The following is a 23,451-nucleotide window of genomic DNA, read 5'->3' on the forward strand; positions in this document are numbered from 1 at the left end:
CAGAGTCCAGGTGCTTTGAGCTCTGAAAGCTTTATATACGTTATTATTATTATTAGTGATTTGGACTAATACATGTTTCAAAATCAAGTGCTATTGAGCATGACCATTTTAACATTATTTAAATCTAGATTTTCTTATGCTAAAGGAAAAATAAGTCCTTTTTTCAGTAGCCACTCACTGCAAACACTCGAGATCCAGGGGGCGGAGTCAGGTAGGAAATGGATATATAAAGTGGGAGGAGTTGGATCCAACCCCACCCCCTGGATCTTGTGTTCTGCAGTGAGGCAGATTTTTGATGATGCTGTTTATATTGCACATTTGAAGTAATTTCATCTAAAATGTAGAACACTGTTAAATTCTGACCAATTAGCAATGGAGAAGGAAGCAAAAACTATACAAAGGTCGAGATTAATTTCAGAATAATTTGTAATTATTTTTTGATAAAGCCTGGTATCCTAACTGGTTAAGTGTGTAAAATGCAAACACATGAATTATTCACATAAATAAACAATGCGATCAGGTGTTGATGTTAACATACACAGTCAGAAGACAGACAATCCTGTGGTACTGTGACTTTAATTTCATCATCAATCTTGATCAATTGACATTCAAGTACCAAACATGTCGAGTACAAAATATCAACAAGGGGAAGGAGATCTTTCTAATGCCATGGACTAAAGAATACACTGTAAATAATGTCATAAAATTAACCAGAATCCAACAAACGGTCAAATACGGCGCACAAGGTAAAACTCAATCTGGAAACAAGGACTTGAAGGAAGAGAAGGACAGCGTGAATAACTTCAGTGTGTGTGTGTGTGTGTTTGTGTGTGAGAGGATGAGGATGTGGCAGTGCGGCCCGTGTCCACAGAAGAGCTCCAGTCTATTTGACCAGTGGTCTGGTTTTATCATCGTCTCCACACTGATGCGCTTTATACTTTTTCACTTCAGCCATGTATTTAGTCCAGGCGTCTCCTTTTCCAGCCTCCACCTGCATTAAACACACGCACACACACAGATGAGTTAACACATGAAAACTACTGCAAATGCATCAAACACACTCATACCATTCAACATTTGGGGTCATTTACATTTATCAATTTATATACAGATGTCTTAAAGGTTAACAAGTAAAAGCCTTTTTAATTAAAAAGATCAGAGAGAGGAAAATTATGGTAAACTATTATCCTTTAATACTGCTCAACTGTTTCTAGGTAAATGTAAGAATTAAATAATATGCTTTACAATATTTTAGTCACATAAAATCAATTAACTGAAAATTATAGATTTAAATATAGCATCAAAAATTAAAATAAAAAAAACGACTAAGGAAACATGAGGTGAGAGTGAGAGTACACGTGAGAAAAATTTCAATGCATGCAAACCAAGTCATAATTATGAGATGAAAAGTCAAAATTCTGACAATCAAGAAAGATGAAAAAGTATGACAATGTCAAGATTATGACATACCTCATCGTTAAAATGTGTAGAAACCGTCCTACATTTGATCTTACGATCATTTCTCAAATGTGCATACATGTGATTCAGAGAACAAACATATGCACGACAAACGTGTGTACGCCTCTCTTCCAGAAGTGAAATTTATAAATCCCAAATGATCTTTAAATTTTGCGCGGATGAATGGGTTCAGATGTCTGTCTTGTATATAAAAGAGCACGAGTCAACGTCCAAATCCTTCACTTGAGAATGTCAAGCGGCAAGAATGGCTGACATTTCCAAACACTGCAGTTCCCTAACTCTCTGACACAAGGAAAAGTGAGTCTGCTCGAACCCTGATGTGGTGCTGAGCACTTTTCCACGTCAAAGACGGTGGAAACACGCTCTACGATCAAAGCCGTACGCACGGATAAATATCCAAATTATGAAATAAAGTCCAAATTGACATCAAATTACATAAAAAGCCAAAATTGAAAAGTCAAAATTATGACATAAAAATCAATGTCAAAATTGAAATAAGTCAAAATTACGAGTAAAAATTATGACGACAAAATTAACAAGTCTAAATTATGTCATAAAAAGCCAAAATTGACAGTCAAATTGATGACAGTTAAAATTATTATGACATCAAAAGTATGATGTCTACATTAAGTTGAAAATTATGACAAAATCGAAAACTAAGACTAGTCGAAAAATTAAGACATAAAAGGTCAAAATTATGACGTCAAAAATTATGTTGGAAATGATGACAGTCAAAAACTGTCAAGTAAGAGTCAAAAGTAAGAGTCTAAATTATGACAAAAAGTCTAAATTATGACGTCAAAAGTTTGACAGTCTACATTACGACATAAAAAGTAAAAGTATGACATGCTAAATGTACAATCAAAATTATAACTGTTGAAAATTATGAAAAATAAGACAAAATTATGACAAAAACTAAAAAGTTTCTGAAAAATAACCAAAAATGATGAAATTGATTTTGACTTTTCAGTCTCATAATAAAGATTATGTAATAATTTTGGCTTTTAAACCACAATTAGGCCTATGACTACTATGTCAATTATGACAGACGCAAATGAGAAATTTTGACTTTATAATACCAAACTTTTCAGCATCTTAATTATGACTTAGTATGTCATGATTTCAACTTAACCCTTTCGAGCGTGAGTTTAAAATGTTTAAGGCGACCGTTATTTTAGAACGTTTGCCCTTATTGTTTCCATGGCGACGCATCATGCGCGTCACGAGCGCTGAACTGTTTTTCCTTTACTTAAAATATTCACAAACTTGCTTACCATGTCATCAACTATCTGATATTCCGATCCTCAAATATGTGTAATTTTGTTTGTTTTGTCGTTTTAAAACCTAAACGAACGTTATGATCTATAATGCGAGATGGGCGCCGCCATCTTAGTTTGCCCCTCTGTTCAGAGTCCTGTCAGTCGGATTTACAGCAGGTGAATTCACCAGTTTCTCCCGAAATATATGCAAGTAAGTGGCTGTTGAACTGGAAGAATAATAGAGTAAACTTTATAGTTACCTAGGCCCATTATGTGTGTCTGATATGAATATCTGCAAATTATATTTGAATGGATTGTCATTGCTGCTTCCACTGATGTCTGACATCAGTGTGTATTTTATAAATGCTAAATGAATTGTTTTACTGGTGCTTATGCGTATATAAATGTCTGAAACCTTAAAAAAAAAAAAAAAAAAAAAAAAAACATTATGTAGCTGAAAACACTGCATAGTTGTGACAAGAGCTGAGCGCTTGTGACGTCGCTGAATGTTATGTGGGACCGTACCGCTCAAAGGGATTAGTCCACTTTTCAATAAACTTTTCCTGGTAATTTACTCACCCCCGTGTTATCCAAGATGTCCATGTCTTTCTTTTGTCAGTCAAAAAGAAATTAAGGTTTTTGATGAAAACATTCCAGGATTATTCTCCATATAGTGGACTTGGACTCCAGACGGTTGAAGGTCAAAATTACAGTAACGAACGCAGCGCCAGTTTCGTTTTTTTTTTCCGTAAGTAGAATAGGGAAGGCTTAGGACATACAGCGCAAGTGTTTTTAAAGAATGCGATAATGGGAAATACGTTCAAGGCGATATTTTGTGTTTACAAAGTATAAACGGTTGTATTTTTTTTCGAAAATGACCGATCGTTTCACTAAATAAGACTTATTCCTCATCTGGTATCGTTTAAAGCTCTTTGAAGCTGCACTGAAACTGTAATTTTGACCTTCAACTGTTTGAGCTCCATTGAAGTCCACTATAAGGAGAAAAATCCTGGAATGTTTTCATCAAAAACCTTAATTTCTTTTCGACTGAAGAAAGAAGAACATGAACATCGTGGATGACATGGGGGTGAGTAAATTATCAGGGAATTGTATTTAAAAGTGGACTAATCCTCTAAAGTCACAATTCATTAATTTGTCATAAATGCGATTATATATGCGATTATATATATATATATATATATATATATATATATATATATATATATATGCAAATTTTCTTTGGTCATTCTTTTGACTTTGTAACCACAATTATAACTTTGTATGTCATTAAGTTTTACTGAAACATCAGTTTTTTTATGTGTGTGTGGAAGAAATGGGTGTCCGTACACAACTTTCGCAAAGCTATGAGCAAATGCAAAAAATAAATCGGATCGTTGTTTTGTCGCATATCAACTGTCCGTTCAGTCAGGAACTAGCAGTGCGTCTGAAATCGCATACTGAGTAGATACTACATGTGAAATGTAACCGTCAAAAAATCGGAGAACTTACTATTAAATTATTGTATAACTCGTTTCTATGGCAACACTATCAACACCCATAGACTGTAAAAAAATATGGACGTGGTGTCCGTGACGTCACCCATAGAGCTCTGAACAGCAGTTTTGACGCGTAAATGAGGCCGCGGCCATCTTAGCTGCACGTGACCGCACGTCACTCACGGATAACTGAAAATGGGCAAAGAGGCGGGATGAAGTCGGAGCCCACGCCCGCCCTAGCTATCTATCTTAGATACTATCTAAAATATTAATAAAGATAACAATATCATTAGAAAGTACTAAAGGATTAGTGTCAATCTACAGTGCTTTTTTTACGATAACGTTATAGATGCTCCAACACCAATAGGCTGGTGTGGGGTGTGCAAATAACACAAATCAAATGGGATTTCATACCTTAATGAAACAGATCGCGAGATGAATCCAATCCGTGGCACTTGGGTAATATATATATATATATATATATATATATATGTACCAGCTGTATATCTCTCAAATGTTCTCTCAAACTAATGAGCACAAAGTATAATTTTGCAAAATAGTGCAGCAGTTTTAGTTATATCCATACAGTGCTGTCGGAGTTGTATATCCTCCTGGTATTGTCATTTTAGTAAATCTCAGGAACAAAACTTTTAGCCAATGCCACGACGATCCAACAACGTGTGTTCTGCATGCGAGCACATGTACACAGACTGACATCTGTCTCGAGTATGCTGCAAGCCATATATTGTATAAAATAATCCAGAAAAAAGGCACAAATACGGCTGAGATGCCAAATTCAGTGGCTGAAATGAGCTGCTGAGGTAACATGACGGCTCACAGACAGCAGCGGCATACCTGTCACTCAAGTGACCACGCCCTTAATTATGCAGAACTTTAAGGCTTAATATAATTTAAACAGATGAGCTATAAAAAAATTCACTCCCCTCAGAGTTGTCATGAAGGGCAAAATTCGCAGTATAGACCAAAACCACAATATGAACCAACTGTAAACGTTTTTTTTTCTGCTCTAAACTTGGCTGTTTTAACATGATGGTCAATGAGATTCTGCTCACTTCTGCAGCCTGTCCCTAGCGGCCAGTCGATGAATTGCAGTTTAAATTACTTCCGTATTGGCTTTACGAGAAACGGGGAGGTTGCCGCTTGTCAACACCAATCTGAATCTGCAGCAGTCACGTGGTACAAGTCGGAGCTCTCAGCAAATTCCCAGTTTACAAACTGTAATTATGACTTCTACGAGGACGTGAATGCTTTTTACAAGTCGTAATCTCATGGCGTGAACACCTTATGATAGATACTGTATGAACTTCATAAATTCATAACGAAAAGGTTTGTATTATATAATATTGTCGCTTCTCACCTCAGAGTCCAGTTTCTGTTTCTTGGCCACCATCCCGGTCTTGAGGGCCAAACGCGCGCCTCCCCTCCGCTTGCCCACCTGAGTTAATAAGGGAACAGACTCAGAGCGTTACACGGGCTTTAGGAAGCGGCCAGGACCCGAACAGAGCCAGAATCTACTGCTGTATGTGTGTGTGTGTGTTAATGTTACACTAATGTAAAGCGCTTCCACTGCCGCTCTTACAATGCTGCTCACGCTACAGGGCTTCTTGTCCTGAGCCGCTTGACCTGCCGGAGCAGGACTCTTCGTCTTCTCCTGCTCCTCAGTCTCTCTCTTCCTCCTCTCCTCCTCCTCCATCTTCTTCTTGAACATCTCCATGAAGCTGCCGTCGTTGGCGAAGGCGTTGGCCGCTTTGGGCGCACCGTGGGCCGGGCTGCTGCCGCCGGACTCCCCGCTGCTGCTGCTGCTGCTCGAGGACTGATGATGATGATGGTGGTGGTGGTGGCGATGATGATGTTTGTCTGATTTATGCTGCTTTTTCTCCATCGTTTTGATGTTTAGTAAAATAATAAACAAGCCTTTACATTCACGCCTGTGATTTTACAGGGCTGGTTAGATTTCTGCACGAAAAGTGAAGATTTGCGCGTTTAATAAAGAATGAATCGCAATTTAAACGTAACGAACGTAATAAAGATGAAAAATAAATAATAATAAGCGTGTTTGTCTTATAATGTGCTCATAAAGTATCGCGGGGTCTCCCGATAAACAAAAACACCTTTAACAACAAACACAAAGAGCGCGATTTATCGAGCCGTGAATCCGTATGTGATTATAATCGCAGATCGGGCGGATTGTGGGATGAATCGGCAGGAATCCGGGCTTTAATCCCGATGAATTTCGCACAGTTTTGTTTTATTTCACTGTCGCTCCGCCATACTGCATTTCATCTGCAGTCAGTGTTCGTACGTTTGAGTGACGCGCCGCCGCCACCTGCAGGCTGGAGGAAGAACTGCAATGCCGTATTCTTTTTGTCTTCTTCTTCTTCTTTTTGGCAGTAACTAAAAGTAACTGCAGCGTCTTTCGCATAAAATTTTACTTATTTCAGTTTTATTGTCCATGAAAACATATAATACAATATTAACTGCAACAGTTACCAGGAGGCAGCAAAAGTATGTTTAAAAAAATCACAGATTTGATATAGGATTCCATCAGAAACACACGTTAATACGCTTTATTATTTAATAATTTTATAAAGATTTTTGACAATTTTTTTTAGAGGAAAACAGTGTAAAAGACCCATTTAAAGTATACTATTTTCATATTACCTTTATTAATTTAAAGCAAAGTTTAATATTAATTGTAAATTAATATATTTTATTTGATATGAATTATACATAATTACAATTCATATAATATAAACATAAATAAACATAAATAATTAGCAGCATGGACAATTTTGTACACTTTCTTTGACTCTAAACTGCTTTAAAGGAACAAAAAAGTGGTACCGCCAGACCCGGAGATCGGCTGAATGGCTTCGAAAACGGTAAAACTCAACTGTTTAACTCTAGGAGAGTTGAAAAATGAGCCTATTTTCAAAAAAAGTGGAGTGTTCCTTTAATTTGGAGTGAGAGATACAGGGGACGTGGCTTTATTGCATCAGATAGCCTACGTCAATTTACTCACCTCTGATTGGTCCAGTTTGGGTTTGTGACTCAGAATAAAATCTGCTCTGGAGCACATTAGCCTGTAGCATATGTTACCATGGCGATGAACACCGCTAAAAAACAATCCACCTTCTTGAACCCTGAAAAACCAGAGTTGCTCAAACTAATCTCAAACGGGTAGCAACTGAAAGCAGCGTTGTGGAACAGGCCACTGATTTTAACAAACACAATCACTGAAGAAAATAAAAGCAACAAGAAGAGAAAAAAAGAGAAAGACAAGAACAAAAATTGACTTCAGCTACAGCCTTGAAATCAACTGCAAATAAAAGAAGACATTAAATCTCTGACATTCTGAGCATATAGGATGATTGAACAACTCCACAAACATTAGCAGCTTTACTTATTACTAACCAGATTGACTTTATTTCTGTCAGATGTCTACATAAGCTCTTATTAACAGAGGTTTAGATGTTGATGATTGGTTGAAAATGTTCAGTTTACACCATCATGGTGATCATGAGAATGATAGAGAATTGTTGCATTATTACAAATAAATAGACTGAGATTCACAAATAAATGTAAAGAAATATGCAACAACAACAAATAATAATAAAAAATATTCACAAATGTGTTGTGTCACAAACACAACTCTGCCTGGCATTTATTTGTGGACTCCACCCACCATCTACTTAAGCCAATCAGATAACAGCCACATTGCACTTTTGTGTTCAACAGAAGAAAGAAACTTATACAGGTTTGTGTAAATGATGGCAGGATTTTCATTTTTGTGTAAACTATCCCTTCAAGAGCATTTTTGAGAAGTGTTACACTTAAATACTGGAAACATTATGAGTGTAAATGATGAAGCAGCTCGACCCAGAACTACAGTTACTGACTGACAATTACTGACTATTGACCGGTAAGATCCTCAGAGAGGAAGAAAGGTAACAACAGAAGAATGGAAAGAGTGTGTCAGTGAAGGTGGTTGTGAATGTGTGTAGATGTGTGTTAGTTACAGGATCAGAGAATGACACCGTTCCTCTGTCATAGTCCAGATACACTCTCACACGATCAAGCTTCTGTTCAACATGAAAACCAGTGCGGGGCTGGAATGCTGGGATAAGGTGAGATGACCCATACCGTACACTCCAGATATCAGCGTTAAAACAATCACGTCCCTTCCTCTGGTTTGATGCTTTAGTTACTCCAAGACTCCAGAATCGACTCTCTGTAACCTCCACATCCCAGCAGTGTGTTCCTGAGTTAAAACCCTCTGAACCCAGAACACAGCGACAACCACTAAATCTCTCTGGATTATAAGGAAGCAGTTGATATGAGCTGTTTTCCACACTGGTCAGATCATCAGACAGGATGAGAGATGGATGAGCCGTGTTTGGATCCAGGATCACAGGAGCTGATGAGACACAATCAACAGCTGCTTTTATTCTGATGTTCATATAATGATCAAGAGTGAACCGTACACAGATTATTATGAATTATGACACTGTTGATCAAACACATTTTCCTCTGATCACTGTCAGTGTTTTTAGTCACACACTCATTTTTATTATCAGTGTTTAGTGGCATCAGAAACAAACATTAAATGATTCAAACATTTGTGTCTCATCAAGAGAAACTGATATTCTGGAAAGGTTTAAATTACAATCAAACAATCAGAGCTGTTGAGATGAAAAACTGAATCTGTAAAATATCTGTTCATCTTCATCTGATCATCTTCATTAAACTGAATCTTAATGTGTGTGAATTTGATTTAAATACTTTACTGTTACTGTCTGATGTGTTTGACTCAGTAATGAACGGTGTTGGGCACGTTACTTTAAAAAAGTAATTAGTTATAGTTACTAGTTACTTCTCACAAATAGTAACGGAGTTAGTAACTGAGTTACATCATTAGAAAAGTAACTAATTACCAGCGAAAGTAACTATTGCGTAGCAAAAGTAACTAAAATTTAAATATGTCAAATAACTTGAATGGCCCCAATATTAAATATAAGTCTAAGAATAAATTATTCTTGATCCGACTCGTGACTCATGAACCGCTCTTGCTTAAATTTCTCTGTACTGTACAATACGTGTTGGTATAGCCATTAAAGAAAATGTAGTTTCATATTTATGTTTAAATAGTTCTATGTTATGTTTTAAATTAATTTACTTGATTATGAAAGGTGAACAGCATGAGTAAGATGCATGAACTGGAGCGTGACTTATACATTTACATTTACATTTAGTCATTTAGCAGACGCTTTTATCCAAAGCGACTTACAAATGAGAGTAGTAGAATCAATTAAATCAACATGAGAACAACAGTATGTAAGTGCTGAGTGAAGTCACAGTTATGTCAGTAAAGTGCTCATAGCGAAATTTTTATTTTTTTTTATTTTTTTTTTTAATAAATAAATACACAGATAGGAGAAGAATATTAGTCAAGGTAAGTGCTACTACTACTGGGTCAAGTGCTGACGAAAAAGATACGTCTTTAGCATTTTTTTGAAAATGGCTAGAGACTCGGCTGCTCGGATAGAGCGTGGTAGGTCATTCCACCAGCCAGGAACAGTCCCGGAGAAGGTCCGTGAGAGTGATTTTGTGCCCCTATGTGATGGCACCACAAGGCGCCGTTCACTTGCAGAACGCAGGTTTCTGGAGGGCGCGTAAGTCTGAAGTAGTGAGTTAAGGTATAGCGGTGCAGAGCCAGCTGTCGTTCTGTAAGCAAACATCAGAGCCTTGAATTGGATGCGAGCAGCTACTGGCAGCCAGTGCAGACTGACGAAGAGAGGAGTGATGTGCGCTCTCTTCGGTTCGTTGAAGACCAGTCTTGCTGCAGCATTTTGGATCAGTTGTAGAGGCTTGATAGTGCATGCTGGAAGGCCAGCCAAGAGAGCATTACAGTAGTCCAGTCTGGATAGAACAAGAGCTTGGACAAGAATTTGTGTGGAATGTTCAGATAGGAAGGGTCTAATCTTCCTGATGTTGTACAAGGCAAATCTGCAGGACCGGGTCGTTGCTGCAACATGATCTGTGAAGGTTAGACCATCATCCATCACCACTCCAAGGTTTCTGGCTGTCCTGGAAGGAGTGATGGTTGAAGACCCAAGTTGAACTGAAAGGTTGTGATGAAGTGTTGGGTTTGCACCGATCACAAGCAGTTCCGTTTTTGCAAGGTTGAGTTGGAGGTGGTGGTCCTTCATCCAGGCAGAAATGGCTGTCAGGCAGGCTGTGATGCGACCAGCAACCGTCGGATCATCTGGTTGGAATGAGAGGTAGAGTTGTGTGTCATCAGCATAACAGTGATGGGAGAAACCATGATCCTGAATGACCGATCCTAGTGATGACGTGTAGATGGAGAAGAGAAGTGGACCAAGCACAGAGCCCTGAGGTACCCCAGTAGCAAGATGATGTGACTTGGACACCTCACCTCTCCAAGATACCCTGAAGGACCTACCTGAGAGGTAAGACTCGAACCACTGGAGCGCGGTTCCCGTGATGCCCTTCGACATGAGTGTAGACAGGAGGATCTGGTGGTTCACTGTGTCAAAGGCAGCAGACAGATCCAGCAAGATGAGTACTGATGATTTTGAAGATGCTCGTGCCAGTCTCAGGGCTTCAGTGACTGAGAGCAGGGCAGTCTCAGTAGAGTGGCCACTCTTGAAACCAGACTGGTGGTTGTCAAGGAGGTTGTTCTGTGAGAGATAAGTAGACAGTTGGTTGAATACAACTCTCTCAAGTGTCTTAGCAATGAAAGGAAGAAGGGATACTGGTCTGTAGTTTTCTAAAAGAGCTGGATTCAGAGTGGGTTTCTTAAGCAGTGGGGTAATCCTAGCCTGCTTAAAAGCTGTGGGAAATGTTCCAGTGTGAAGGGAGGAATTGATAATGTGAGTGAGTGCAGGTAGAATTGAGGAGGAGATGGCCTGAAGAAGAGGAGTGGGGATAGGGTCTAGCGGACAGGTAGTAGGGTGATTGGAAAGAATGAGTTTGGAAACATCTGCCTCAGAAAGCATGGAGAAGGAGGGGAGAATTTGTGTGTTTTCAATTAAGATGTTCTTGTCAGTGTGTGGTGTGGAGAATTGACCGCTGATGGTTGTTATTTTATGTGTGAAGAAAGTGGCAAAGTCATCAGCTGTAAGAACTGATGTGGGAGGGAGGGGAGGAGGGCAAAGAAGAGAAGAGAAGGTTTTGAAAAGTGTTCGGGAGTCATTTGAGTTGTTAATTTTAGTGTGATAGTAGGAGGTTTTAGCATTGGTGACATTAGTAGAGAAAGAAGAAAGGAGTGACTGATATAAGCTAAGGTCAGAAGGATTTTTAGATTTGCGCCACTTCCTCTCTGCAGCCCTGAGTCTAGACCGATGCTCACGGAGAACATCAGAGAGCCAGGGGGCAGAGGGGGTGGCGCGGGCTGGTCTGGTTAAGAGGGGGCAGAAATCATCTAAGCAGGATGATAGAGTGGTGCAGAGAGTCCGTGTGGATGAGACCGAAGAGGATAGATGAGATGGTGAGAGGGAGCGTAGGTTTCGCCGAAAAGTGACGTGTGGTGGGGTGTGTGATGAGTTGGGGGTCAGGTTGAGTGTGAAAGTAATGAGAAAGTGGTCTGAGGTGTGTAGTGGAGTAACCAGTGTATTGTCGGTGGAGCCACAGCGTGTGTAGATGAGGTCCAATTGGTTACCTGATTTGTGGGTAGCTGAGGTAGCCACTCGCTTGAGATCAAATGAGGCAAGCAGCGTGTGGAAGTCAGCAGCCTGAGGTTTGTGTAGATGGATGTTGAAGTCACCAAGTACTAGCAGAGGAGTGCCATCCTCAGGGAAGGATGAGAGTAACACATCCAACTCCTCCAAGAAGTTACCTAGCTGACCTGGGGGACGATAAACAACTACAACATGAATTTTGGTAGGGTAGGTGATGGTAATTGCATGTGATTCAAATGAGCCATTTTCAGAGCGAGATGGTAAAGGATTGAACTTCCATTCATTGGACATAAGCAAACCAGTACCACCACCCCTCCCAATCTGGCGTGAGGTGTGAGAGAAAGTGAAATTAGAGGAGAGGGCTGCTGGTGTGGCAGTGTCCTCTGGTTTGATCCATGTCTCAGTCAGAGCTATGAGATGGAGATCTGAATAAGTAGCAATAGCTGTGATGAACTCTGCTTTGTTGACAGCAGACTGACAATTCCAGAGCCCAATCGAAATAGAAAACAATGTACTAGGTGACATGGGTAAAGAACGCAGGTTGTTATGGTTGCGCTGCTTACAGCGTGTAGCATGTGATTTACGAGGGTTAGTAATAGTGGGAATTTGGAAGCACATACCTAAAACAAGTCAAAAGACAGACAAGAACACACTGTATAAAGAGGAAAGAAAGAATAAAAAAAAGAAAAGAGCAATACTCAAGTGCCTTGTCGTTGTCGTTGCTCGGTGGAGTCGCACAGGTAGAGTCGCTGGTCTTTACACTCTTCGGTCTTCACACGAGGAGGGCTTCACATGAGGGCTGCCGCGTCCGCTGCCGCGGTACACTGTGCACTTATACCAGCTTATTACAACGTTAGTTCAGAAGACCACGCCTTACTGACTCAGAGCAAACGAAACCAAACGCGATTTGCCACGTGACCTCAGTAAACAAGCAGTAAAGCAACTATACAGCACTAAAATCAACTAGAAACGACAGCAAAACACTTACAGTATGCAGATCCTCTTGTAGCTTCAATGATTCTCTCTAATGAATGCTAAATAACAACTGTTTATATACTAAGCTGGCTTTGACCACGCCTTACTGACTCAGAGCAAACGAGGCTAAATGAACCGAAACTCAGCGGCTGCTTGCCTCGCAGACATGAGAAATACTTCTAGCTATAGAAAGCTTGAAATATCTAAAAACAAAAAGAAATAGGCTACTCTGATTATGTATCCTAATCCGAATGAAATGTACATTCTCTCTCTAGGCGCGTCTTGTATCCGGAGATAATGAGAGTCAGCAATGTCAACTTCATCTTCGCAGCCGACACTGATTCAGAAAACATTACTTTATTAATAAACAATTGTTATGTCCTGTTTGTTGTCCCTCTAGTGTCCTGTATTACCAGTTCTAACATGTGATTTGTTACAGTTGCCTGGTAACCTACTTGTGACCAATTGGTTAACTGATGACACCTGAAGGGAGCCATTTAAATCCAGGACACCAGCTCACTCTCGCTCTCGCTCTGGATTTTGCAGTCAACACTGCAGCAGCAGTGTTTTTTACTCAACAATCCCCTTTTTCTTTAATAGTTTAATAAACCTAATCTTTGATTGGTAGATTTTTGGTCTCTGTGTCCTTTATGCTGCTTCCCTAGAGCCAGGGTTGTAACATAATGGGGGCTCGTCCAATTTTGTTGGTAAAACTATTTATTTTTTTCTTTTGATACTTTGAAATTCTACTTTTTTTTTTTTCTTCCCTTTAATTGAGAGCTGTTGGTGAGTATGGTTGTTTGAGTATCTTTTATTATATTTTATTGCATGAGTTTCCCCGGTTAGGTAGGGTGAGAGTTCCAGCTGGGTTGAAGATCCAATCCTTCCATCGGTTCACTCTTTTGTTGTTTTTCCTTTTTTATTTTTGAGGTTATTCTGGGTGGAGACTTGTTCTCTGTCGGGGGTAAGCAGTTCACAACTGTATGACCATTGATCATATGGCCTACTGTTGAGTTTTTGCTTTTAAAATCGCCTCGGTACACCTCAGAAGACAGATAGGAGTTAGAAAATTATAGGCAGGTATCCGGGTGTCTCTCATGTGTTTTATGTTTGGGCTCAACAACCATGCTCACTTTTTGTTTATTTGTAAGGGACTGAAAGGTGAATAATTAAGTTAGGTGAGTTAAACATTGAGGCACTTTTGGGTTTTTTTTTGGTCCATGATCCTAACTTTAGTGTGTTAGCAGCTGTTGTTTGTTTGTTCCTTTGTGGACTTTAGTGTAGATTAATGCCTAGTAGTTAGGTTGTGATTACTGACAAGTTGCATTAAAGTGTTTTCTTGTCTGAGGTGAGTAATCTTCAATGTGTGTTGTTTACTGGGATTTCTAGTTCTACTTCTGCGTTAAAAGCTTTGTTTGAGAGAGCATTTTTGCTGCTTGTTAATTTTGTAGATGTGTGCTATTTTGGACCTGTTGTGTTGGCTGCACTTTAGTGTAGTTAGAGTTGAGTTTAGTAATGGCTTCTTTAGAAGACTTCCTTAAAGAACCTTCTGAAGAGTTACTTGAGTTTTTCACAAAAGATCAACTCTTGCAGTTGGCTTCTCATTATGATATTCCCATCACAAGTAGTGAGAAGTGACTGAAGGATAGTGTGAAGGAAATTATTAGAAGTGTTTTGATTGATAATGGTGTTTTGAAAGTTAAGGAGGTTTTCCCACCATCCATGACTAATCCTTTGTCTGATGCTTCAATTGAGCTTAGGCTCAAGGAGCTAGCATTACAGGAGAAACAGCTATAGGCTAAGGAGAAGGAGAGACAATTTAGAGAGAAACAAATGTATCTTGAGCATGATCGGTTTATTAAAGAGTTGGAGTTAAAAGCTGCCTGTGTAATTCCTAGAGGTGATGTTTCCCCATTTGATGTAGGAAGCCATATTAGGTTAGGGCCTCCCTTTTTTGAGAAAGATTGAGCGATATTTTCCTCATTTCGAGCGTGTGGTAACCACATCAAAGTGGCCTAAATCTGTGTGGACTTTGCTCTTACAAAGTGTTTTGGTGGGTAAAGCTCAGGAAGCTTATTCTGGTCTAAGCCTTGAGAAGAGTACTAATTATGATGAAGTTAAAGCAGCTATATTAAAGGCATATGAGCTTGTTCCTGAAGCGTACCGCCAGTGCTTTCGTAGTTGTACCAAATTTGCTCACCACACTTATGTTGAGTTTGCTAAACAGAAGGAGAATCTGTTTGATCGGTGGTGTACATCTCAGAAGGTGGAAAGTAAGGAACATCTTCGACAACTCATTTTGCTTGAGGAATTTAAAAACTGTCTGCCTGAGGTTGTATCTGTTTATTTGAATGAGCAGAAGGCAGTGACTTTAGAACAAGCTGCAATCTTGGCAGATGGGTTTGTTTTGACCCATAAGGTAAATTTTGGTGACAAACAGGCTGAGTTTCAGGGGCAGAGTAAGCCTAATAGATCTCGGTTTGTAAAGTCTGTGCCCCTTGCTGCCTCACCTGTCAAGAAAATAACTAATGATGGTTCAATTTCAGAAAGGGCTTGTTTTTTATTGTAAGAGACAAGGTCATCTTATTGCAGACTGTCCAGTTTTAAGCAAGAAACAGAAATCAACAAAAACTCTAGCTTTTGTAAGTCCTGTGCCAGGTCTTCCTTTAGTATCTTCTGTTGCTAATGTTCCATGCAAGAAAGGTGAGTTAGCTGGCTCCTCATTTTTGATGGATGGTTTTGTGTGTCTGTCTGCTGACTCTGAACAAAGACAAGCTATCAAGATCTGGAGAGATACTGGAGCTTTTCAATCTGTGATTCTTCGTGATGTCTTGCCTTTTAATGATGCATCAGCTCAAGGTTCAGAGGTGCTTGTCAGAGGTTTTGGTGGAGGATTTTTGTCTATGCCTTTACATAACATTAATCTCCAATCCGATTTAGTCTCTGGTGATGTTGTTGTTGCACTCTGTTCCCAGATTCCTATAGATGGTGTGTCCTTTATTCTAGGGAATGATTTAGCTGGGGGTAAAGTGCTAGCTGTCCCTGAAGTAACTTGTACTGTCCAGAAGTCAGATAGTCCAGATGAGCTTGAATTGGCATTTCCAGAAATTTTTCCTGTTTGTGCAACTACTCGTGCCATGTCAACCAAGAAACATGTTGAAGGTAAGCCTTCCAATAATCAATCTGTCATTCCACTTTATGATACTTTCATGGCCCAAGGTGACATGAATTTGACAGGGTTTGGAAAGATGTTTCCATCTCGTGAGCAGTTAATTGTTGAGCAAGAACAGGACCCTACTTTGTCACCAATGTTTGAAGATGTAGTTTCAGATGAAGCACTATCAAATGTAGCTTCTGGTTATTTTATTAGTGATGGTGTTTTGATGAGAAAGTGGACAGATCCAAAACTGTCAAGTGAGGATGACTGGAGTAGCGTGTTTCAGGTAGTGGTTCCAGAAGTTTATCGGTCTGACATTTTGTATTTTGCTCATGATTTTTGTCTGTCTGGCCACTTGGGTATCAGGAAGACTTTGGATCGTGTGTTAAGGCATTTTTTCTGGCCTGGAGTAAAATCAGATGTGGCTCGGTATTGCAGATCGTGTCATGTTTGTCAGATTACAGGTAAACCTAACCAGTCTATTCCTGTAGCTCCACTACATCAGATTCCTGCCATTGGAGAGCCATTTGAACATGTTTTGATTGACTGTGTTGGACCTCTTCCACGTACCAAGTCAGGTAATCAATATCTTCTCACAATCATGTGTGCAGCGACACGGTTTCCTGAAGCCGTTCCATTGCGCAAGGTCACAGCCCCTGCCATTTCTAGAGCCCTTATTAAGTTTTTCACAGTGTTTGGGCTATCAAGAGTTGTTCAGTCTGATCAAGGGTCTAATTTTATGTCCCGCCTTTTCTCTCAGGTGTTAAAGCAGTTGTCCATTCAGCATAACGTCTCATCTGCTTATCATCCAGAATCTCAGGGTGCACTTGAGAGATTCCATCAAACACTCAAGACAATGCTGAAGACCTACTGTAAAGAGTTAGAGGTTAGACAGGTTGTTCAGGAATCCATTGGCTTCAGTCCAGCTGAACTTGTGTTTGGCCATACTGTGAGGGGGCCCTTGAAATTGGTAGAGAAGTGGTTGGATGTTGAGCATTCTACTCCTACTAACCTCTTGGACTATGTGTCTAATTTCCGTTTCAGGCTTAGTAGGGCATGTGAACTGGCCAAAGAAAATCTGAAAGTGGCTCAGGGAAAAATGAAGACTTGGTATGACCGAAAGGCTAAGCATCGTGTGTTCTGTTCAGGAGACCAGGTGCTTGTGCTCTTACCAATACCAGGTTCTGCATTGCAGGCTCAATACAGTGGTCCATATACCATTGATCGGCAAGTTGGTGAGTGTAACTATTTGGTTAAGACTCCAGATCGTAAAAGGAAAACCCGCATGTGCCATGTGAATTTATTAAAACCTTATTTTGATCGTCATTGCACAGCTGTTACAGAGGTCAAGGCCTTGGCTGTACTTGATGTTCCATCTATTGAGACCGAAAACTGTGTCGCTGTCACTGAAATTGCTCAAAGTAGATTGGCAAATTCTGAAATTCTGGCTGATTTGGACTCTCATTTGTCCTTTGTTAATCTTCCTGAGCGCTCTGATATTATTCAGTTAATTGGGCAACATATGGCCTTGTTTTCTGATGTTCCAACTTGTACCAACGTGCTGGAACATGACATTGATGTGGGTCAAGCTGTCCCTATTAAACAACATCCGTATAGGGTCAATCCAGTTAAACGCCAACTTTTGCGTAAGGAGGTAGAGTATATGTTAGATCATGGGATAGCTGAATCAACCTCTAGTGCCTGGAGTTCACCATGTTTATTAGTTGAGAAACAGGATGGGTCTTTACGTTTTTGTACAGACTTTCGCAAGGTGAATGCCATCACTAAACCTGATTCATATCCTCTTCCACGACTAGATGACTGTATTGACCAAGTGGGTTCTGCTGTTTTTGTAACTAAGTTGGAACTGTTGAAAGGATATTGACAGGTTCCTCTTAGCCAGCGAGGTCGCGAGATCTCGGCTTTTGTGACCCCAGATGACTTCTGCCACTATAACGTTATGGCATTCGGGATGCGAAATGCACCTGCCACTTTTCAGCGCCTGGTCAATAAGGTGTTGGAAGGGATGGTAGGTTGTGAAGCATACCTTGATGACATAGTTGTCTACAGCGCTACTTGGTCTCAACATTTGGACCAGCTTCGTGATGTGTTTAAGCGGCTGACAGGTGCAAATTTGACTTTGAACCTTTCTAAGTGTAAGTTTGGACAAGCTACAGTAACTTACCTGGGCAAAGTGGTTGGCCATGGTCATGTGTCTCCAGTGGGAGCAAAAGTAGAGGCCATTGTGAACTTTAATGTACCATCATCTCGAAGGGAGTTAAAGCGTTTCCTAGGTATGGTAGGTTATTATAGGAGCTTTTGCAAGAATTTTGCCACTGTTGCTGTACCTCTAACCAATCTGCTTAGTCCAAAGGTTCCTTTTGTGTGGACAGAGTCATGTCAGGTGGCCTTTGACAATCTAAAGGCACTGTTGATTAGTTCTCCTATCCTTGCTGCTCCTAACTTTGACAAGCTGTTCAAGTTAAGTGTGGATGCTAGTGATTTTGGGGTTGGTGCTGTTCTTCTCCAGGATGATTCAGTAGGTGTTGAACATCCTGTGTGTTTTTATTCAAAGAAATTTGATGTCCATCAGAAGCACTATTCTACCATTGAGAAGGAAGCATTGGCCCTTATCCTTGCTTTGAAACATTTTGAGGTGTATGTTTCATCTAGTGTCCCACTTATTATTTACACTGACCATAATCCTTTAGTGTTCCTCCACAGCATGAGAAACTCTAACCAGCGCTTAATGCGGTGGAACCTGTTTTTGCAGGGCTATGACCTTGTATTCCACCATATTCGTGGGAAGGATAATGTTTTGGCGGATACCCTGTCAAGGTCGTAAGTGCTTGTTTTATTTTATGTACATGTTAATGTTGCCATAGGTTATCATATAGCAACATTTTAAGGGTGTGGGTGTTATGTCCTGTTTGTTGTCCCTCTAGTGTCCTGTATTACCAGTTCTAACATGTGATTTGTTACAGTTGCCTGGTAACCTACTTGTGACCAATTGGTTAACTGATGACACCTGAAGGGAGCCATTTAAATCCAGGACACCAGCTCACTCTCGCTCTCTCTCTGGATTTTGCAGTCAACACTGCAGCAGCAGTATTTAAGAAATTAAATGAATATAAATGCAAGTCAACTAATTGCTTAAATGAATTACGTTTCTGGAGGTGTTGACAGATTGGAGTTGCTGTTTATCGCAGTAGATAGGACATTCGAACCAGAAAGACTCTTACGTTTGACTAAAAGGTTTTTGTCTTTATGCTCAACTAAAGTGAATTAATGAGCATATTTCCACTTTGAGAAACTCGTCTTGTTCTCGCCTCGACTCGCTATGACTGCTGCACATACTTGAATAAATGGAAACACGCCCACGGTGCGTCTTCGTGTTTACAGTGGTTGGCATCCAGTGGTTGGCTGTAGGCTACACACTTCAGCCAAAATTAATTAATTAAAAAAGTAACGCACCATATGGTAACGGAGTTATTTAAAAAGTAATGCGTTACAGTATTAGTTACTGTCAAAAGTAACTGCGTTACAGTAATGCGTTACTGCCCAACACTGGTAATGAATAATCACTCATTTTAATATTTTAAGATGTAATAAATCTGTGTATTGTGAGTAACTGAAGCAGGTTCTTCTGGTAAACCCCGTTATCTGTGCAAACCTTCATCATTGTGTTTCTGAAACATGGAAACATCAAGATTCATGAAGCAGCACTTCTTCTAGAAACACTTTCAAAATGATTCAGGATTCATGGAAATCTTCTTGGGCCAGTTGTTCAAAAAGTTTAATCTGGATCAGAATGATCTGGATTTGGAAATCCCATGTTTTGCTATCCCGGATCAGGTAATCCATCTTACTTTTGTGCTGGTTTTTCAAAGAAAAATTGGATTGGATCACCATTAGATTGGATTGGATTGGATCCAGATACACACTTTTCCAGATTTCCAGATAACACTTTTCCAGATAACCAAATCTGTATTACCAGTGCTCTACAGAGGCACTAAAGGGACATGTTGATAGAAAGAATATGGGTTTTGAATTAAATATAATATTTTTGTTGGATATTTACAGATGTTTGGGGATTGTTTTATGGCACAAAAATCTCTTTTTAACTTTACAGTTAGTATGAAGCCTAATGACTACTAATTTATTACTTTAACAGTTAAAAATAAAAAAAATAAAAAAAAATATGTGTGTATGTATGTTACATGATAAAATGTATGTTTTGACCAGTTTTAGAAGTTTTATCACATTTTTGTTCCTAAAATCCACCCTTCTGATGGGATCAGTATAATCCTGTTTTTTTTGGATCAAAGTTATCCAAATCCTACTGACAAGTTTTGAACAACACAAACTGAAGGTTTGATCCAGAATAAAACTAGGATTGGATTCCGTGATCTAATCTGATTTCAGAATCCCTTTTTCCTTTTGAACAACCATTTTCAAGATTTGATCCAATCCAATGGCCGAAATCCGATCAGATTACTTTTGAACAACTATCCCTTCAAGATAAGAAATGTTTTGAATGTTCCTGCAGTTCTTGAAAAAATTAAATAAGTTCTCAAGTACAACATCTTAAGAAATATTTATGGAAGGAAAATATTTCCATATATTATTATGATCAAAATATAGTTCAAAATACTCAACATTTTAATGCACATATATATTTGCCTCAATTATTTTATTCAAACAAGGCAATATTTTTACAGTGTGTGAAAGCACGTTTTACTCAATTTATTATTATTACAAAGACACAGAAGTGTGTTCCTTTTGTGAATCTGGCCGCAGCTCTCTAAGGAGATTATAAAATAAATAATGTTATCTTCAAGAACTTCATGAACTCAAGAGACTGTCAATAGTTCCTCTAGTAACACCATCATTATAGAAACTCTTTGAGGATCTTGAAATACATATTGAAGTTCTTGATTTCACAATATTATATTTGAGCTTCAGTGTTTCAGTCTGAAGAATCACAAATGAAACCAAGTTTCTTTTCACTTTTACACTGTTGAGTTTGTTCTGGACTTGAGTAGATGAAGAAAACAGAAACCTTCTCAAAAAGATAATATTATATATCTAAACTAGTATGATTTTCATTTACTACAAACTGAAATAATCTAGTATTTTTGTGTCACAAAAAAAAAAAAAAAAAAATTGCGTGATTTCCAGTGTGTGTGTAAGAGTACAGATCTTCTCCAGACTCACTGTTGTGGACGATGTCCTGCATCTTCTTCCAGACTCTGAACTGCAGGTTGCCCAAGTAACGTGACACATGAATCAAAGCTCCAGAAGGCATCTGTGGATCCGGCTGTGAGATCTGGACTCTGGAAGAACATTCAGGAGTCAGAACTGCAGTGGCTTTGGATCAGAATCAGAGAGACCAGAAACACCAGCAGATCACTCACCTTTCCATTGAGACTGGAAACTTCTGCAGAACAAACACACCATTATCATCAAGAACTCAATCAATCATCAATCAATCAATGATGTGAAATCAGACCTTCAGAAAGCAGATGTCATTGTCTTTCTTCATCTTCTCCATGTCTCTGATTGTGTGTAAAAGAGCTGAGATGTGTCTGTTCATCTCCTCCAGCTTCTCCTTCATCATCTGCTTCTTCCGCTCCTCTTCCTCCCTCAGTGCAGTGATTGTAGCTTCTTCTTCATCTCTGAGAAACTGATGAAGCTTCTCAAACTGCTGTTTAATCTGATGCTCTGTGTGCTCAGCTTGAGACTGAAATCAAACCACATTCACTTCAATCATCTCAAAGTTAAAGGGTAAATGTGGGTTAGTTAACTAAAACTTTAACTTTATGAAGTACTAGAACTGTAGCTGTAGATGTTCTGACTGTAGTGTGAAAATACACATTATCAATCAAATCCTCAGGTAGAAGCATAATGTCAGCAGATCAGAGTCTGTCGCACAACAGGTTGTTGCAATCATGAATATTAATGACATTCATCCAAACTAATTCGCTAAAATGAAAATGCGGAAGGTGAGCGTTAGCCAATGGGATTAGAGCTGGTGCATTAGTCCCGCCCACTGCTGAATAACCAGCTGACAGAAGTGTCTGTGCTCGATCATTATTTACACAAACAGGTGTCTGTGCATGTGCGTGTGTGTGTGTGTGTTTCAGTCAATAAAGGAATGTGTAATGGTGTCAGATAAATCATTTCAGCTGTTCCAATCAAACTAGTAAATACTTAAAAAGTATCAATCCTCACCTTGATGTGTTGAACTGTTTTCTCAAACTCTCCTTTAATGTTTTTATTGTGTTTAAGTTTATTTCGTAAGAACTTCAGTGCTTTATGGAGCTCCTCCTGGAATTTAAAGAGAATAAGACAACAGAGATTTCTGTAATATGATCTTATATGTAATATATTAGCTTAAACAAGTGTTTATCCTCATCTGTAAATCAGTCTTACCTTATATGATGAAACAACTTCACTGATGGGTCTGAATTTATGATTTTCGTGTTGTTGTGAATCTCTGCACACTAAACACACAGGCTGTTTGTCCTCCAGACAGAAGAGTTTGAGTTTCTCACTGTGTAAACTGCAGATCTCCTCAGATCCTGATGAACGACTCTCATTTCTCTCCTTCAGGAACGACTTGCACATGTTTTTTAACACAAGATTAATTGGAGGATCATCTCTTGAGGATCTTCTCCTGCAGACAGGACACTCCTGAGTTTCCCAGGTCCTCCAGAACTGTTGAAGACACTCTTTACAGAAACTGTGACTACATGATAAAACAACAGGATCCTTGAAGATTTCACAACACACAGGACAAATATAATCATTTTCAGCTGGTAAATCCATTTTCACTGTTTGAGCTCCAGCAATCTGAACTTTACATTTACTTTCTGAATTACAAAAATGAATAACCAGGAGAATCAAAGATCTGCTGTCTGTTCAGAAACAAATGTTTTAAGTTCTTCTTGAAATTTGTTCTCGTTGTACATCATTGATCGCAGATTCTTTTTTGCTTTTTCCGTGACAGAAGAGAGTCAGTGTGATGGAACAGAAAAATAAGTCAGTCTCTTCCTGGTATAAGTGTTATTAAGAGGGAGTTTCTGATCACTTTTGGGTGTGTTTAAACATGTCAGACAGGAACAACAGAATTTCCTTTAGGTTAAAGACTGCACCCCAAATCAAATTCTCATACTTAAAAAAAAAAAAAAAAAGAAAGAAAGGAAAAAATGAATTAGCCTACTTCACAAGTGTTTAACTATGGTTTTAATATAGTAAAAGTGTAGCCTAATAACCATGTTTTTTGTTTGTTTTTGGGTTTTTTTACAGATTGATTACCACAGTATTAATACCACAGTATTACAGAGGTTATTGCAGGTTTT

General features: G+C 39.1%; 3 protein-coding genes across 3 annotated transcripts; all 3 read right to left on the bottom strand.

Annotated features, from left to right (window-relative positions):
• Positions 1-563: 563 nt before the first annotated feature.
• On the bottom strand, positions 564-6,544 carry trir (telomerase RNA component interacting RNase). Its single transcript, XM_067370847.1, has 3 exons — positions 5,835-6,544; positions 5,613-5,690; positions 564-991 (listed from the first exon to the last, which is right to left on the bottom strand). Exons 1-3 carry the CDS (start codon positions 6,135-6,137, stop codon positions 884-886), a joined length of 489 nt encoding a protein of 162 aa, XP_067226948.1. The 5' UTR covers positions 6,138-6,544; the 3' UTR covers positions 564-883.
• Positions 6,545-8,160: 1,616 nt separating this feature from the next.
• On the bottom strand, positions 8,161-22,918 carry LOC137003787 (nuclear factor 7, ovary-like). Its single transcript, XM_067364071.1, has 6 exons — positions 22,523-22,918; positions 22,322-22,417; positions 21,600-21,830; positions 21,505-21,527; positions 21,305-21,423; positions 8,161-8,672 (listed from the first exon to the last, which is right to left on the bottom strand). Exons 1-6 carry the CDS (start codon positions 22,916-22,918, stop codon positions 8,161-8,163), a joined length of 1,377 nt encoding a protein of 458 aa, XP_067220172.1.
• Positions 9,736-13,253, bottom strand: LOC137013926 (uncharacterized; the record flags this gene model as incomplete). The annotated part of the gene is made up of 4 exons (XM_067377980.1): positions 13,193-13,253; positions 11,800-12,575; positions 10,692-10,932; positions 9,736-10,520 (listed from the first exon to the last, which is right to left on the bottom strand). Coding segments are annotated over exons 1-4 (1,863 nt in total), but the record flags the coding sequence as incomplete, so codon positions are not given.
• Positions 22,919-23,451: the final 533 nt, after the last annotated feature.

This window comes from Chanodichthys erythropterus, chromosome 3, assembly GCF_024489055.1.
Source record: "Chanodichthys erythropterus isolate Z2021 chromosome 3, ASM2448905v1, whole genome shotgun sequence".
Taxonomy (NCBI): domain Eukaryota; kingdom Metazoa; phylum Chordata; class Actinopteri; order Cypriniformes; family Xenocyprididae; genus Chanodichthys; species Chanodichthys erythropterus.